The 17697-nt window shown below is 43.1% G+C and overlaps 3 protein-coding genes and 1 long non-coding RNA gene across 25 annotated transcripts in view; 1 reads left to right on the plus strand and 3 right to left on the minus strand.

Annotated features, from left to right (window-relative positions):
- The window catches only part of LOC122628270 (3-phosphoinositide-dependent protein kinase 1), a 150205-nt gene extending 139663 nt beyond the window's left edge, over nucleotides 1–10542 (plus strand). For 7 of the 9 annotated variants that reach the window (XM_043810403.1, XM_043810430.1, XM_043810412.1 and 4 more), the window contains 3 exons: nucleotides 4591–4830; nucleotides 4947–6461; nucleotides 6554–10542. In XM_043810403.1, the coding sequence (XP_043666338.1) occupies nucleotides 4591–4830; nucleotides 4947–6461; nucleotides 6554–6664 (1866 nt within the window). In that variant the 3' untranslated portion in view covers nucleotides 6665–10542. Of the gene's footprint in view, nucleotides 1–350; nucleotides 674–2460; nucleotides 2871–4590; nucleotides 4831–4946; nucleotides 6462–6553 lie in introns of those variants that run through there. The other 2 variants (XM_043810449.1, XM_043810458.1) reach the window with 2 other exon arrangements.
- Nucleotides 145–363, minus strand: LOC122628477. The gene is made up of 2 exons (XR_006327060.1): nucleotides 332–363; nucleotides 145–298 (listed from the first exon to the last, which is right to left on the minus strand). It is a non-coding gene; the product is annotated as an uncharacterized LOC122628477 (long non-coding RNA).
- On the minus strand, nucleotides 10464–12274 carry LOC122628408 (aprataxin). Of its 3 annotated transcripts, none has more exons than XR_006327043.1 (5): nucleotides 12131–12268; nucleotides 11561–11938; nucleotides 11338–11471; nucleotides 10913–11278; nucleotides 10464–10745 (listed from the first exon to the last, which is right to left on the minus strand). XR_006327043.1 is itself a non-coding variant. In XM_043810684.1 (4 exons), exons 2-4 carry the CDS (start codon nucleotides 11911–11913, stop codon nucleotides 11106–11108), a joined length of 660 nt encoding a protein of 219 aa, XP_043666619.1. In that variant the 5' UTR covers nucleotides 11914–11938; nucleotides 12131–12274; the 3' UTR covers nucleotides 10464–11105. The 3 variants fall into 3 exon arrangements, 1 of the variants encoding a protein (XP_043666619.1); XR_006327042.1 differs by having other exon boundaries at nucleotides 10811–11278; XM_043810684.1 differs by having other exon boundaries at nucleotides 10464–11278; nucleotides 12131–12274.
- Nucleotides 12275–12560: 286 nt separating this feature from the next.
- The window catches only part of LOC122628217 (myocardin-related transcription factor A), a 184641-nt gene continuing 179504 nt past the window's right edge, over nucleotides 12561–17697 (minus strand). For all 12 annotated transcript variants that reach the window (XM_043810348.1, XM_043810326.1, XM_043810345.1 and 9 more), the window contains 2 exons: nucleotides 17094–17663; nucleotides 12561–16998 (listed from right to left, as the gene is read on the minus strand). In XM_043810348.1, the coding sequence (XP_043666283.1) occupies nucleotides 16642–16998; nucleotides 17094–17663 (927 nt within the window). In that variant the 3' untranslated portion in view covers nucleotides 12561–16641. The remainder of the gene's footprint in view (nucleotides 16999–17093; nucleotides 17664–17697) is intronic.

Genomic DNA, 17697 nt, shown 5'->3' on the forward strand with positions numbered 1-17697 from the left:
CCCGAGAGAGACACTCTTATCGAAAGGAAACATAATACACACATATATATCTATCCATCTATCGGGACGTTTTGTTTGGAAATCCGGTAAACGTCGACGACCGTGTCGCCATCGGTTTCGTCCGCATCATCGTCATCGTCGTTGCCATTATTATCTTCGGTTCTTCTAATTCGTGTCATCGCAAAAAAAGTTTCTAACGTAAGACGCAACACGTAACGACAGCAACCACAACTATTCTTCTACCACTCCTACTACACTGTTACTATTGCTGCTACTACACTACCACATCACTACTACTCTACTACTACTACTCTACTACTACCACCACCACCGCTACTACTACTACTACTACTACTACTACTAAATCGATCCATCCCCCGACCGACGAGCAAACATCGACGAGACACAACATCACCGATAACAACAACAACGACGACTCTTCCGTTCTTCCTCCTTTTTTTCTTATTCTTTCCCCGCAACCTCGAGAAGATTGCCATCGGACCAACGATCGAAAGCAAATACCCGTCTTTGGTTTTCCTCGCGTCGTTTCGGTTTTTCATTTTTCTTATCTTCGTTTCCGCAACTGTGGCTTTAATCATTCAAACTGGATTCCAACAAGCAGTACGTGTCGCGATTACATCGCGGCTACCGGAGGCTTAAGAAGTTATTCAAGGTAAGACTCTCAAAGAGACCATCGTAGAAGATAGAACGTTCCGAGCGGTTTGTGCGGAAAAGTGTGTTTCCTCCGGAGTGCTATGCTAACTTTCTCCTCGCGAAAAAGGTACATATTTGTTTTCCTTTGACGGAACCGAGAAGACGGACCGAGCGTTGTCTCGGGAAAAAGAAAAGTTGAGGCGTAAAAGCGTAAAAAAGGTTCTCTCGTTGCTCGAAATTATTTCTAAGACGCCGCTGGTCGTTGGACGACGGCCGAGAGCATCCCTTGCGCGGCATTCGAGGCGAGTAGCGAACGATACCTCGCTTACGGAGAAGATGAAAGAGTCGAGGTTAACACACTGCCTCGCGGCATGAATAATTTACGCTCGGTCGAATTTAAATAAATTCGCCTGGAGCCGAGTTCGCGCGAGTGCGGTACGTAATCTCTCTCTCTCTCTCTGCGAACGACTCGCCTCGAAAGTTGTTTACAGAGGCCTTCGGAGTCGATTTTTTAAACGGGTTCGCGACGGAATGCGGAATTTTCGATAGGAAGACCAGTTGCCAGGTGATTTTTTATTCGGTCTAGATTCCTTTTTCTTGAATCGCGCGCGCGCGCTCCTTCCTATTTATATGCGTATATATATTTATGTGCGTACGTATATACGTGTGCACGCTCGAGCACAACGACGCGCAAGAAAAAAAGGAAACGTCGTCGGATCTCTCGTAATTACATCGGCGAATCAGACGAAAGAGCGAGAAACCACCGAGTCTTCGAGGTCGAGAGAACTCGATGAGAACGGTGCCACCGATAGGCTCGTCTGAACTTCGAACCCCTCCAACGAATAATCAAGATTCTTCCTCCGAGTGTTTATTCTCGAGCGGTCGAAAAAACATGTTTTCGTCGAGCTCGCTTATTTGTCAAGAGTCTAGCTCTTTGATAAACTTAGAAAATAGATATTTCCAATAGTAGTTGTTACGGTCGTTTGACAACAAACCGCCTACGCTCCCCCCTCCTCCACGTCCCGTGCTCTCCGTTAAAAAAAACAACGCTTTGGTACGTAACGGAAGGTCAACGAAGTCGAAAGAAATTTGAAAAAGACGTCGAGCGCGTTACCGTGCTGCTGCCGTTACTACTACTACTACTACTACTACTACTACTACTACTACTACTACTACTACTACGGTGCCATCGTACGCGTACTTTTCTACTACGCACCCATTACGTCTAACGATAAGCTCGAGGAAGAAGCACTCTAAGCTAGTCTAAATCGTGCCTCATCATTGACCCCGGCTACTTCTCTTTTCCGAAGCACCGCGTCTCGATCGATAACGCTTAAAGCGCGAGAAGAAGGAAAAGCTACCCTCTCCCTTTTCTTTCCCGCCCTCCTTTCTTCCCTTTCCATTTTCTTTTTCACGCGGCGCTCTCTCCCTCTATTTTTCCTGTATTTTTTACGTTGTTCGGATATTTTAAGTTTACATTCGCTCGTATTTTGTTCCTTTTTACGAACTTGAGAAGCTACATGGCCTAGTGCAATAAAATTCTCTCTCTCTCTCTCTCTCTCTCTCTCTCTCGCTTTTGGAGCAAGGGATCGCCGCGTGTTCTAATTTAGGTTGTGCTCGCGACACGTTTCTCAGCGTCTGCGAATGCAAAACATTTCATTCACGGACAAAAGTGTCGGCCGCCTGCGCCGCCGCCGTCGCCGCCGATAGGCGTAGTCCCTTCTGTGTTCTCGGGAAAAACGGCACGAGGGTGGGGATGCCGGAGATCGGCCTCCTTCCTCTTCTCTCTTTCTCTCTCTCTCCCCTCTCCTCCCCTCCCTCTCCCTCTCCCTCTCCCTCCTCTCCCTCCGTCCGTCACCGCCACTGCCGTCTGTCGCCGCTCGCGCAAAGGGAGAAGAGAGAACGACGAGCAGGGAGAAAGGTGGTGGACCGTGTTGTCCAGTGGTTCTTCGCGTCGCCTTCGTCCCTTCGCTCGAGAAACTCGCTCGCGTCGCGTTTCGTGTTTCGCATCGTCGCGGGAAGAAAATAGACCAGTTAATAAACGTTGCGACTCGACTTTTGAATATTTCAACAATCGTATGACGTAGAAATTATTAGACATTTCTTTCATGTAAACGGCTGCAACGAACGATATTAAGAACCACTGAGATGGTTGGTACTGCGTGCCGCTGTGAGAGTGCAGCACCGTTTGCGGCACGAAAAAACGCAACCGCCATGTAAGCGGGAAGAGAGAGGGAAGAAACGAGCGAGCGAGAGAGAGAGAGAGAGAGAGGTCGGAAAGTTATAAAGGACGGAAAAAAGGCGCGCGTGCGAGAAGGAGAGAAACGAGCGAAGCTAAAATTAGAATGTCCGTTGGAATGCCGCTCGTTCTCTCGTGTGTAAATGCGTACGCGTGCGTACGTGTGTGCTCGCTCCTCTCTTTTCTACGCGCTATACGTGCGACTATGCTGTCGCGTATATGCTATAGAAAGAGGGAGAGAGAGTCGCTGTAAAGAAGGCCCAAAAGCATTGAAAAGAAAAGAAAAGAAAAGAAAAGAAAAGAAGAGGAGAGAAGAGAAGAGAAAAGATTCCGTCTTTCGGAAAATTCCCGAGCTTCTACGCAGTTCTTTCTGCTCCGAAACAATTTTTATCGTTCTCGCGCATATTTTTTTTTTCGGAAAGAATGAAAAGAGACGAGAGAAAGAAGTGGCCGATACATCCCCCCGTACGGGATCAAGACGCGTTTCGGGGATTGGATTTGCACCCAGGAAGAAACGCGGTCACCGTTTCCACTCCGCGGTGTCTCGTAAATCCGCTTTTCCGACGAGGGCTTTTCTCGTGAAAGGGAGCAGCCTGCTCTCGTTTCTCTTTCCTCGGAAAATGGGGCAACTTGGTCCGATATCGCACGCGCATACTTCGCTTTTCATCGTTTCCATAGGCGTGCTATTGGGAAATTCGTCGAGCGTTGTAGACGAAATGCTTTCGAGTCGTGACCCGAAGCGTAGATAAGAGTATAAAGGAGAGATAAGTAAGAGGGAACGGGAGAAGGAAGAGAGAGAGGTAACTCGAGCGTTACTCCTCGGAACGTCATCGCGTAGGGCCGACGAGGCTTCTCTCGAGCTAACGCTCTCGAGGAGGTCGACGGCCTGATACGGATGGTTGACGACGCTGTGGGGCCCGCCTCGTAACCGGCCTGGGAAGAACGCGAACGTCCTCTCTCTTTCTCTCTCCCTTTTCCTTCCGACCCTGTGCGAACATCCAAATCGGCTGTCTTCTTTCAAGTCCTCCAGAAAGAGTATCGCATCTTTCAGGTAGCGTATCTCGCGCATAGACCTACAAAGATGCGAGCGAAGTAGAGCGTGGGTGACGAATCACGAAATTGGACCGTTGCGCGTATTTATCTCTTCCATTATCTCTCGACGGAGTATATACGGTGGCCCCGGTACCTGTACTTTTTTCCGAGCACTCCTACCTCTCCGTATCTTCTTATTTATATCATCGCCGTTTTATATCTTCTCGTATTTCGGCGGAAGTGCGTTGCTCCCGGTCGTCTTTCGGGACAGGAAACGAAAAGATTAAGGGTCGATGGTCCCCGAACGGGTAAAAACGAGTAGCGGAAATGCGTAAGACGTCTCGCGTCTCCTTTTCGATCGAGGATCGTTCGTAGCGTGGGAGGATAAAGCTCTCTCTCTCTCTCTCTCTCTCTCTCTCTCTCTCTCTCTCTCGATGCGTGGGGCCACGTGCCGCGTTGGTAGTGCGGTGACGTCAGGCGACGACTTCCGCTCCGCGATTTCCCGATGCTACCGGATGAGAGGAGTTAAGAGTACCGGATACCGAACTCTCCGTAGGCTCTCCTCGCGTTTCGCTAGCGAGCGACTACCTTGTTCGAGCTCCCATCCTCGATCAAAGTTTCTCTAAAGTTCCTCCGAAGAAAAAGTGCTTCTTTTTTTGTTTCAGCGTGTGGCGAACCAGGCGCTTACCGTTTCGCCACAGCCGGCAGTAACGGTGGAGGGGCCGGTGTCCAAAATGTCTCCACCGACGAACGACGTGACCAACGGTGTAGTGGCGCCAGCAGCCACCTTGGCGCCCCGAGTTCCTACGAACCCTTCGCTCACCACCGTAAATCCGCTCACGCACAAGCGCACTCCGAAGGATTTCATCTTTGGCAAGGTGATCGGCGAGGGAAGCTTCTCCACCGTAAGTTCTTCCCTTTTATTCTCCTCTTCGCTATTCTTCGCTATTACGAATCGCCTCTTCCATGCAAGAGGAAGGAGGAGGCGCGTGTATCTAAATATCGCGAATCTCTCCTTCAGGTTTACCTCGCCAAGGATATCCATACCAGCAAGGAGTACGCGATAAAAGTGTGCGACAAGCGTCACGTCATCAAGGAGAAAAAGACCGAGTACGTGAAACGCGAGAAGGAGGTGTTGAACATGCTCGCGACGGCGAAACACTCGTTCGTGCGTTTGTTCTGCACCTTCCAGGACATGGAAAGACTCTATTTCGTCCTATCGTACGCGAAAAACGGCGAGCTTCTACCTTATATCAATAAGGTTGGCTCCTTCGACATCGAATGTACCAAGTTCTACTCGGCGGAGATCCTGCGTGGTCTCGAATACCTTCACGGTCTCGGTATCATTCATCGCGATCTCAAGCCGGAGAACATACTTTTGGACGAGAAGATGCACCTGCTCATTACCGATTTCGGCAGCGCTAAAATCCTCAAAGATCCGGAGACCCCGCAAGTGATGGGACCTCCGGCGGATGACGCTCAACAACAGCAGCAGCAGCAGCAGCAGCCGCAACAACAGCAACAGCAGCAGGGTCGCAAGGAACGCAGAGGTTCCTTCGTCGGCACCGCGCAATACGTCTCACCGGAATTACTGACGGACAAAACGGCGAGCAGAGCGTCGGATCTTTGGGCGCTCGGCTGCATCGTCTACCAGATGGTCGCCGGTTTGCCGCCGTTCCGTTCGCGGAGCGAATACTTGATATTCCAAAAGATCTTGAAGCTCGAGTACGAAATACCCGATGGCTTCTGCGAGTTGGCCAAGTCCCTCGTCAGTCGTCTTCTCGTGCTCGAACCCAACGAAAGACTCGGCGCTCAGGACGAGCACGGCGCCGGTTATCCCAGCATTCGTGCTCATCCCTTCTTCGAGGGTGTCGACTTCGAGACCCTTCACGAACAAACGCCTCCGCCGATTTATCCCTATTTGCCCGGCACGTCGGAGCACGAGGAACTCAGGTCGCAGTACAGAGTTCCGGACCATCTCGAGCCCGGGCTCGACGACAAGCAGCTAACGAGACTTCTCGGTCTTGGCATCGGCGAGGACGACGACGACGACGATGACGACGACGACGACGACGATGACGAGGAAGACGACGAACGCGAGAACGAGAACAACGCGGACAACAGTGCCGAACCTAGCGCCAACGAGCCGAGCAAACGAACCATCGACAAGCCCGCTCGACGCGCTGCTGTACTTGCCGCCGCCGCCACCGTTGCCGAGAGACAACCGAGAAAGACCAGGACCTCCGGAACCGAAAGCAACATCGCCGATCTCACGCCCGAGGAGATCAGAAACCGATTGGAGAAGCAACGCGCGTCCAGTCAGTGGGACGTCTTCGTCGAGGGCAATCTCATCTTGAAGCAAGGATTCGTCAACAAGAGAAAGGGCCTCTTCGCTAGACGGAGAATGCTCCTGCTCACGACCGGACCTCACCTATATTACGTCGACTCTGTCAATATGGTGCTCAAGGGTGAGATACCCTGGAGCCCCGAACTCAGGGTCGAGCCCAAGAACTTTAAGATTTTCTTTGTCCATACTGTAAGTTTCTAAACCTTTTAAATCGAAACGAACGTTTCGCTCCTGCCCCTCCTCTCTCTCTCTGATCGAACTCCTTTGTTTTCGCATTACAGCCAAACAGGACGTATTATCTCGAAGATCCCGAGGGATTCGCATTAGAGTGGTGTAGAGCTATCGAGGAGATGCGAGTCCATTGTTACGGCCTGCAGGAATCCACCGCTTAAGAAAAAAGTTGTCCGAGAGCAATGACCACGACTCGATCGCGATACCCGTCCGAGAAGACGACGGTAGAGATTCGATAATTTCATCTTTTCGAATTTTGACGTTATATAGGAAAGAATTTGTTACATGTATATATATAGACACGTAGGAAGACATCGTAGGGACCGATAGATGTCGCTTCTACTTTAGTAAAGATACTCTAGATCGTTTGGTCGTTTCCCCCTCGATTCTCGAGGGATCTTCTTAAAGTTAGGTAAATTATCGTTGCAAGAGGCAGTGACAAGCTGCTTCGAGACACGAAGGGTAGAGCGAATTGTTTAGGGACAAGTATTTGCGAAGCCGCATCGGTCGTTCATCGATGTAACGTGAATGTGACGCGGCGTCGTGCGAAGCTTTAGGAAAATTCTTTACAAAGTATTTATAGTCGAAATTTCTATTTAACGATTAGAAGAGAAGTGGCTCCGAGGAAAGGTCGGATGAGAGTGTAGAATTAAGAGACGATGTTTACAGCGGATCGACGAAATAGAAAAGGAAAAACGTTGGGAGGAGTTTAGACACAGACCACCACCACCACCACCACCCCTTCGCAGCTTTAATAATATCGCTTATTTTTCTTACGTTAGCCGAGAAACGATCGGTCGAACTTGCCTGCGTATCCGATTTTTTTTTATTCTTATTTTTTTTTCTTTTTTGTCTCTTTCTCTTTTTTCGTCTCCCTATGGTACCTGTCTTGTAAATACAAAAGAACCATTTCACTCGAAAAGCAGGGCAAAGACTTTGCGAAGCGAGGATGCATGCCTATGCATCCCCATTATACATATATTTAGAATTAATAATTAGCGTAATTCGTAAGTACAAAACAGTGTGTGTTCTCGTCGCGTCGTCATCGATCCGCTTCTCCTCGGGTTTTTGCTCTTGTTCCGTTTTCTCGTCGCGACCATTTAATCGGGCCCTCGCGGATTTTGAAGAAAAAGAGAAAAAAGACAAAAGAAAAAGAAAAACGGCAGTTCGGGAACGCTAAGAACGAAAATCGTGTGGTACGTCGACGTAGAGCAGGGTGGGCTTGCGTCGACAAAAGTTGAAGAGAGCACTGATAAACGATGATTTTCTCCTACCGCGAAGATATGGATACGGGAAAAATCGAACGCGATCCTATTTAGATTAAATAGATAATCTTGTTTTTTCGCCTAGCTTTAAGAAACAAATAGGTAATTATAATATATTTAGAGAAAGCGCACCGAAATTCGCTCTTACTCGCGTGCGTCGGTATAACTTATTTTCCTTCGCGTTAAGCCAATCATTATCGTTATCTCATTATTCGCTATTATTATTGCTATTATTATTATTATCATTATTACTATTACTATTACTATTATTATTATTATTATTATTATTATTATTATTATTATTATCATCATTATCATTATGATCATCGTCATCATCATTATCATCATTATAATTGTATACCTTTTAATAACTCTAGAATGCATTATTAACGCTCTTGTTAACTACTACGTAGCCGTATGTATTATAGTATCGCCGATATAAGTATTGTTTCCTCGTATGTTTAAAAATGCGGACTTTTTCGTTTATTTATTATAGAAGAAGCGTATTCGTCCTACGTTATTTATTTTTCTCTTAGTTCTTTTTTGTTCTTTTTTTTTCGTTCCATCTTTTCTTTCATTCGGTTTTTCTTTTTTTCGTATTTCAAAATAAGATTTAAGAAGTCTGTATAGATGTTACGTATTAGTTATATTACCGCTACTATCACTGCGACTATTACTACTATTAATGCTATTACCAATTATTATCGCTACTATAATACCGCGTTGAATATTGTATATAAGTGTGTGTATATATCTTTATATATATATTATTATATATATATATATCCTCTCTAGTAATCGCGTATATGTACACACGTATAGATGGTAGAAACAATACGCGTGCGTGTATAAACCCATTACATCGTCATTGTAAAGTTAGAAACTTGTAAATATATTTCGCGACGATCGTCTAGTAGGAATCGGGATGAATCGCCTCGTTTCTTCGGCTTAGAATCGTACGACCAAATTCCTTGATACTGTGTATTATACACTTGTACATTATCATTATCTATACGCATTGTATATATATATACACACACGTACGCACTTGTCGCGTGTATATATATATACACTCATACATATATATATTTATATATATATAAAAGTAATATTACGCGCGATATTTATGAGAATGTGAATATATATAGTTAGTTAGACAATTTGTGTACAAAAGAAATTCTTAGGCTTAGGATACGAAAATTAGGATAGAATTCGTTGACGCCACTTGCCGCGGCGAGAGAGGCTCGAAAATAAGGAATTTGATCGTACGTGCGTTTATTCAGTCTATTTTTCGTTATTGAAAAATTCAATGTTATAACAGTGGGAGTGCGCGTAATGGTCGACTTCCTCGCGAGCATAGATTTAAACAGGGTATATAAAAATAGAGAGAACTGCGCGGAAAGCGAAAAGAACGGATGTAAGGTCGAATTTCGTGGAGCAGGGACCGTGGCTCGATGTGTTCGAAATAATGGCGGTTCTTCTTTTAGATCCGGCATTGTCCTCGCGCCCAGTGGCTCTTTCCAAAGTGACCGCTTTTGGTGGGCTACGTACGGTGCGAGCGGACCAAGAAAAATGGAATTTTGTTCCCGCGAATTTCCTCCTCCGCGTTCTTTTCTTCATTTTCGCCTCTTTCTCTTTCCTAGTTGCGCGACTTTTCTTTCTCGCGAGGACGTTTTCCTCTTTTCCATTTATTTTTTATTTTTCTTTAAGTCTTTATCCTTGCGTGTTCGTTTCTTATTCATTTTGTTTTTATTATCGTGCTCTCTCACCCCTCTCTCTCTCTCTCTCTCTCCCGATCGATCGATCGATCGATCGATCGAAACGAGGTGTTGTAGATACGTTAAACGTGAAAATTCAGACATTCGCGGCATATACCAAAGCGCGATAACGCAGCGTTATTCCGCACGCGTTCTTTACGCCCAGCTGCATCTTGTTTCTCTACGTTTTATGTAGACCGCGCTAAAGCTTTAGTAGGCGTAAAGGAGAGCGTGTACGCGAGGAAAAAACGAGGTGGTTCGTCGGATCAATCGTCGATATGTGTTAGGCGAAAAGTTTGGTGGATCTTCGAAGTCGTAATTCGGAGATCATGGTATCGAGATTCCTATGTGCTTCGAGCGGCGTCGTATCCAGTTTTCCTTTTGTATTATATAGTTCTAATTAAAGAAAATGTATTCGCGAATCGACGCGAAGCGATGCCAGCTCGAAGACGCCTCTCAGCGCGCGACGAGTTCAAAGGAAAATACAAAATTCCTAGGTAATTTAACTAATTTATGTATAATACGCACGTATTGGTGCGTATGTAGAGAGGAGACGAATACTTAAAAGAAAAAAAAAAAAAAGAAAATCAGTGGTGTAAATTTGTGTTCACGGATTATCTTTTCCGTGAGCCACGCAAGCAATAACAGGCAAGGCCTTGCGAACGTTAAAATGCCTACTGTTTCGATGCGATAGAAACGCTTCAAACTATTCATTGCAGTATTACTAAATGTATACAGATTTTAAGACGACACACGATCGACACACTTCACACATCGGGTCCTACGTGCGTACTCGATCATACTTATTACTCACACACGCAATCGCATACACACACACACACACACAACACCTACCTATATACCTACCTTTCATGCACTTCAAACACACACTCGTACACGCAAAGTTCTAGACACAGGATAAGGATGAAGACTGTAAATAGTTAGCACGTAATTGATATTATAGGCGACGAAACCTATTAACATCAAATTTATTTATAGTAAATTTTCCGAAACATATAACCTGACTGCTTTCTTTACGAAAAACCATCAAAAAATGTCGATCCTAATCCTGATACACATATGGCAACTATATTTATTCATTTTATTACGAACGAACTTGACGGCAATTGATACACTGATGTTTGTTTCGTTTTATTCCTGCGGAAATGTTGTGTTTCGTATTAAATAACTTTCCAAAGATATCCGTAGAGTGAATTAAACTGGAAAAAAGTGATATATAAGGAGCGGAGAATTGTTGAAACATATTTTCAAAAGTTTTCTTTACCTCGATCCAAAATTGTTTCATAATGATCTATAACGAATATTATACGAATACGATGTGTCGCTCGCGGGCGATATAATTTTATTCCTTACGCTTTATTCTTACGTTCAAAGCTGGTAATCGATAATTATTACACGTCATGTTTTAAACGATTCCTTGAAACACTAGCTGCTACTGGATCGCACCAAATACAGTCGACATCAATTGAAAATCATGGCTGGATGATACAGGAAATGCCATCGACTTCAAATTTTTGGTCGAGAAGATAATGGTCTACAGTGTCAGATAAAAAGAACGTTCATTCCTGCTTTTCTGACAAATGCGACGAGAGTAGATGTCTTTTCAAGTCGCCCATATTTTTTGGCTTTACCGAACACTCGTGGCATTTTAATTCACTATTTAAATACTTTTGTGCCGTCGTAGAACTTATCTTTTTGAGTTCTCCGTTTTCTTTGAGTTGTTTACATAATTCTGAAAAGAAAATACGTTCAATAAATGCGTTGAATACGATATCGATAGCTTCGATTTACCTTTGGAAGAGATAAAGAATGGCGTTGTGAAACTGTTCCAGTGATATTTCGTTTTTAAACACGGACTGTTAAAATCTGTACTAATCACATGTAAATGCATTCTTTGCATACTCGGCACAGCATGATACCCGATACTACAAATATAAAGAAATATTAGCTACAAGACGAAATAGAGTAAAGAAACATAGTTGTAGAATAATTTCTCGTTTGACTTTTCTCATACAGGAACTTGTGCCCCGAATGTTTTTTAATTAGTTCTTCCGCGACATCGTCCATATGCCATAGAAGATTCTCATGATTCTTTTGAATCTTCCAAACTGTAGAAATATTTTCTTTCGGCAAAATCAGATAATGAAATCTTGCTTTTGGATATTTATCTTTGATAACGACTACGCTATCGTCCTCGTCGACTTTAAGAGTTGGATCTTTCATAGAATCGAGTAAGCCTAACGACCAATGATTCTTTTTTGGTAAAGTAGCTGTTACGGCTTTGGTTAAATTCTTTTTTCCATTACGTTTCATTATTCTTTCCAAAGCGATCAATAGAAATCGGTTTACTATCCTATGTACGTTCATATGTTTATTTCTTGATTTAAAGGAGCTGGAAACAAACAAATAATAATTGACACGTTAATTAGAGATAATAAGAAACAGGATAATAAAAAGATATAGTTAAGAAAAATATAATAAAATACGCAAGTCTCAATTCGAACATAAAATCACAAGGAGAAACGTACGATATTACATTTTTAGGTTATAAAAGAAACAATGAAAAGAAAAACAAATTTCTTACCATTGTATGGCGAATCGAACCAGGATCGGTCTACGTACGAATATCCCAGAACGACGTAAGACAATCCATCTATTTGAGAAACCACCCGGTCGAGCGATTTAACAATGATTTTTAACGTTTCACGTTCAAACGGAAACACGCGAGACCTACGAATAAGTAAGTACATACATATGTACGTAGTATAGAAATAACCAGAAATGGCGCGCAGCGAAGCTTTTGTATGAATACCAAAGGTGCGACGAGTTCAAATATTTTTCTTCGATTCTTTACAATGTCGTATAAGTTACACGCAATCGAGAACAAAATGTTTTCTTATCGTCGTGAAACGAATCGAAAGAATACGTTATTCGAATCGGAAATAACGTTCTACGTGATATTTCGTCGAGAGGTTAGGATTTTCTAAGTGGAAAGAAAAAAATCGTTCATCGACTAATTTTATATTTATTTATTTACTCAAATGGAAGGCAATCGACAAATTTGCAACAAATAAAAATAAATAACACTCTCTCTAGCAATAATTAGGTGATCGGTTACTTAAAAGTACGTTATTGTAATAAATTCAAAGATACATAACAAAATCCGTATCTTTCTTTCGTATGCGCATAGAAAATATGTTTTCGCTCGATTGTATTCCGTTTTCAATGCGATAGCAAGATTCATCATTCATGCAGCATCCTCTCGTTTACTCGTTCGATCTCACTTTCGATCTTTCTCTTTTTACCTTGCTTTCTCTCTCTCTGACGCACACACACACACCCACCTATACACACACACAACACACGTCGTGCACGCGCGCGTGCGTATTCGCATACACGTTCTCGCTCGCGCAATCTCTCATTTTACTTATCTCTAACCAAGCAAATTTCTGTACACGATCGTTCATACATTTATATTTTTTCGCTCACACTTTATTCTCTCTTTTGTCTTACATACGACACGTAATTACAAAGAGATTCACGTACGCTTTAATGCGGACTACCAGATTCGCACAGCCTGACAAAATCAATCAATCATCGGATAGATTCATGATTAACGATTCGAAATTGAAATGAATTGATTATTTATACAGAATTAGCATCGACGCATCGAGAAAGGGAAAAAAGAAAGCAATGCTCGGCGCGTATTTATCGAGATCATCGTTCGTTGCTTCTTCGCTTTACTTTCCGTGTCGATACGAAAAGAATCGTTCTCGCTCGTTCGGATAGACCCGTCGAAGTAACGAACGATGATGTAACGCGACGATAGTGACGAGATGATTATGACGATTGCAATGATCGTTACACGTAAGTAAATACATATATACGCGATGGCAAGGGAAATTTGGCACATTCAACTTTACGCTATTCGCCAATATCATGTTCCGTTTTCCTCGCAAGAAAAGAAGAATTCGATCGTGCGGTAAATTTAAATGCAAAGAAATGTAAACTTCTTCTATGCCGTTATTGTCGGTAACGTTCGCTACGAACGAATAGAAAGATTAACCGAATGAAATCAGTTTGACGATTATTCGTTAAATGCATTGATTATATTATACTTTAACGGCTTAATCACCGTTTCATCGATCTCAAGTTCGCGCGATTCGAAAAGAAAATGATAAGAAAGCTTCTATGCACTTTTATTCTTCTTTCTTTTCTTTTGGACTTTTTTCTTTCCTTTTTTTTTTTTTTGTTTTCATATCAACGCAGATAACACGGAACATGGCGATGGTTCGAGGATCTCTGATTGGAGCGAATCATTGGAATGTTGCACTTTAGCTGCTCTCCGTTACACGATGGTAAATATCAGTGCCAACGACGTTACGCCAAGACGCATTTTTCTTAGCAAATACTTTTCGTCATTCGCTCTTCCTTTTCTTTCGAATTTGCGTATGGACCATTACTCTTTCTTTCCCTTCTCTCGCTCATTTTCAGCATATATTTATGTATACGTATATACGTATACATTATGTATATGTATAGACATAGATAATTTCTCGAATCGAGAGTATAAGGAAAGAAAGATTTAAAACAGTGATTTCCGATTTATTATCCGATCGATGTAAAATTTGGGGTTTCCAATAACTATTAGCACCGTTGATTTATTATACTTTGATAAGATTCGCACATTCTTTTCCCAACGTACACACTCACGCGTATCGACTCATCCACGCGTTTTTCTCGTATTACATATTTTTCTTCTGCAAAAATCCATACACATGCATAGCACCCACACGCTCTCTCTCTCTCTCTCTCTCTCTCACTCTCGTTCTCTCTCTCTCTCTCTCTCTCTCTCTCTCTCTCTCTCTCTCTTCCTCTCAGCATCCTCATTTTCCTCTCCGCATTACCGAGGCGAGCGGCGCGATCCCGTTGTATCTTTACGTCGTCGCCAGGAAGCTACACTTGTCTCGGCGAGGCCGGTAGCAGTACGCTTGAGCAAAAACAATTGAGAGTTATTCGATGTATTCGGTAAAAAAATGATCTAACTTGTTTGTATATCGTGAAAATAACTGCATCGACAACGACGTTACTATCGACGAAACTACGTATAATGTCAGCCAAAGATTATTTTCTATTTGACGTACGCTATATGGTCTTATCAAGTACCTCCTATCGTGATAAGCAAGAAAGATGTCGGAGTCTCTAAATCTAAGTGCTTGGAATGCGGTCTTGATTGTCCTCGTCGAAATGATAGAATCATAAACTGCAAGCAATTTACTTTACCCTCTCGTAAAGAGGATACTCTTAGGACTCGTGATTGGAATAATAATTGTTTATTATTTTTATACAATGAGGAGATGCATCTAATTTTCATAACTATTGTGATAAATTGAAACGACGCGAGAAAGCAAAGCGGGATTAAGAAATTGAATGAGATAGTAAACGAGATTAATAGCACAAGCAGAGATCATACGGTATGTATTTGGAATCGGAAAACATCATCGATGCGACTAATGAACCTCTGGCTGAACAACCCGCTGCACCTATTCTCGGAGTCTATCCTATTTCCATAAAGACGTTTTTGATTTTTATGAAAACACCGTTGATTTTCGTGAGCCAACCGAAGTTCCCAGAACGAGCCCAAGACTCGAGCTGGTACGAGAGGCCGGCAGCTTTGGGTTCGAAATCTCATTCTAGTTTGTCATGAGTTTAGAAACATGGAATGTCATAAAACAACAACAATCAAAGAGAAAAAAAGTGAAAAAGAAAAAGAAAAAGCGAGAGAAAACATCATCTGGGAAAGAAAGCTGAAGGAATCGCGCCAAGCCGCGACCTCGGTAACGAGACCATGCCCGTTGCTACTACAAAGCAATTCGTACTTTCCACATATAATATTATAGATTAAAGTATGTGTACCTTCTAACATCACATGCTCTGGCTTAGAAAATATCGCAACTGCGCTGCCAAAAGTCGATCGATTCGAGCGTCTCGAAAAACACGTTCGACTCTCGGACAGAGGCGCGCGTGTTATATATATATATATACATATATATATGTATATATGTATATATATCTATAAGGTATTATAATTTACATATATAAGTATCTATCTAACGTATGTATACCTTTACAATTATTCATTTAATTATATTAAATTCTCGTAAATGTAATTATGCAGTTTTGTTACGATTGATTACAGTTTTTTTTTGAGGGAGAAGGATAGGGAAAGAGTACAAACGAGAAGGACGTATAGGTAGTACTTCCCGTTTCTTCTGCATTTTTTTTTTTTGCACACACGCTAATTGCGATTATTAAAACTCAAGCAACACACGACCGTAGACTGGATAGAGTACGAACTACATATCTAAAAACGTCGTAAGAAGACTCTTTGGAGAATTTTGAAAACATTCGTCTCGTTGTCTTTGCTTCCGCTCGTATCTAGAGCCGATATCGTTTTGAAATCGTGAAATACCGCGTCCGGTTAGATAGAGAAACCAACTAGATAAGGAGGTTCATTTCAGTTATCTTTATCGCGATAGGACTCGTGATATCGTCTGAAAGTACAACGATTATGTGCGTTGACATATTTTTTTTTGTATTTTTTTTTGTTTTTTCTATAAGTTTCTTTTTAGCGACGAAGGAAGACCGAGGAGTGCACATGCTATAAGAAAAGATCCTCTTCACCCTCGATCGTCCACCTAAGATATGCTTCTCTCGACTTTCGATTCAGGAGCAATTCACTTGGAATCGTTCACTTTTCGTTACGATCAGATACAAGTTCTTCGGTGCGAAGCATTCGAGCTTATCGACAAAGTCAGGCTCGTTGTTCGGCCACGATTCGTTCAGAACGAATATCGTGATGACACCTAACACTCGGTACAATTTTTGCACGACAAGTATATATATATATATATGTGTGTGTATATATATATGTGTATATATATGTGTATATATATATGCATGTATATATATATATATATATGCGCATTACACTCGTGTCCAGACGCGATGTACGTGGTGCCAAGATTAGTAGTCCGTGCTTCTTGCTCGTTAACGTTTAAGTACACAAAGTTGAGTTTCGAGAATGAATCTCGGCTAGGTCGCAAAGTCTACCTTGTCCCACGTTAGAGAGAGTTCGGAGGACATCTTAAAGTCCGAATCTTCCATGTTAAAGAGATCGAAGGGATCTTGACTACTTGCCAGCAGCGGATCGTAAATATCCGTTGCCGAGGATAAGGATGTAACGTGTGGAACCGATTGTTGAATCGACATGGGCGTAGAAGAGGGCGGCGACTGAGGCATCAAGGAATCCAACCAGTCGGGATCGTCCATGTCCATCGGCATGTCCGCTATATCCATAAGTTCGCTGGAAGATTCCATTTTAACTCCTAGGCCACAGTCGAGTTGACCAAAGTCCATCGTACCCAATGTCTCCAGATCCAATCCCAATTCCTATCAAGCAATATCGATTTAGTTTAGTCAGTTATGGTTTTAGTTTAGATGGCTTCGAAGTATCGATCGTTTGAATTACTTAGGACGCGACCTACTTTAAGATCCAAGTTTGCGTTGTCCGATGATGTGACCTCTTGCGGTGGTTGCGGATCCGGTGAGGCTTCCTGCACCGATTGAGGACTCAGTAGCATAGCTGCGTCCAAATCGTTATCCGAATTCAACAGGTGCGTTCCGAAGGAAGAGATGTCTTCTTGTTGTTGTAATTGCTGTAACGAAGTAGGTAATTGAATGGAAAAGGTTGCCAATGGTAACGGTGGAGGCGGTGGCGGTGCCGATGCCGATGCCGCGGCCGAGGCAGACGCCGATACCGATGTCGATGCCGATGTCGACGTCGACGGACTAGGACAACCGCTTTGAGAGACCTCCATGGCCATCGGGCTGATCGGACTGATAGGACTAGCGGCCGCGAATACTAAAGATTGAGTCGGACTGTCCGCTGGCGCGGTAAACACCAAATTCTGTTGGAGCTGACGATTCGGAGTGGTAGGCGTAGCCGGATCCTGAGCCGCGCTCGGTGGAAGTTCTCCGTTTTTAATAAGAATTTCCAACACGTCGTCGACGACTTGACTCTTAATATGACTCTTTTGAACCGGTTCTATCTTGACCTGAACGTACAAACAATTTTAGACGAAGGTAAAA

Source organism: Vespula pensylvanica, chromosome 1 (assembly GCF_014466175.1).
Source record: "Vespula pensylvanica isolate Volc-1 chromosome 1, ASM1446617v1, whole genome shotgun sequence".
In the NCBI taxonomy this organism is placed as follows: Eukaryota; Metazoa; Arthropoda; class Insecta; order Hymenoptera; family Vespidae; genus Vespula; species Vespula pensylvanica.

Excerpts from the sequence above, each read along its gene's own strand:
- LOC122628408 (XM_043810684.1), bottom strand. The coding sequence starts at position 11,913 with ATGAACGTACATAGGATAGTAAACCGATTTCTATTGATCGCTTTGGAA. Across the intron at positions 11,472-11,560 it reads CATTCGGGGCACAAGTTCCT|TATCGGGTATCATGCTGTGC; the intron begins GTATGAGAAAAG and ends TTATATTTGTAG. Across the intron at positions 11,279-11,337 it reads ATTCTTTATCTCTTCCAAAG|AATTATGTAAACAACTCAAA; the intron begins GTAAATCGAAGC and ends TTTTCTTTTCAG.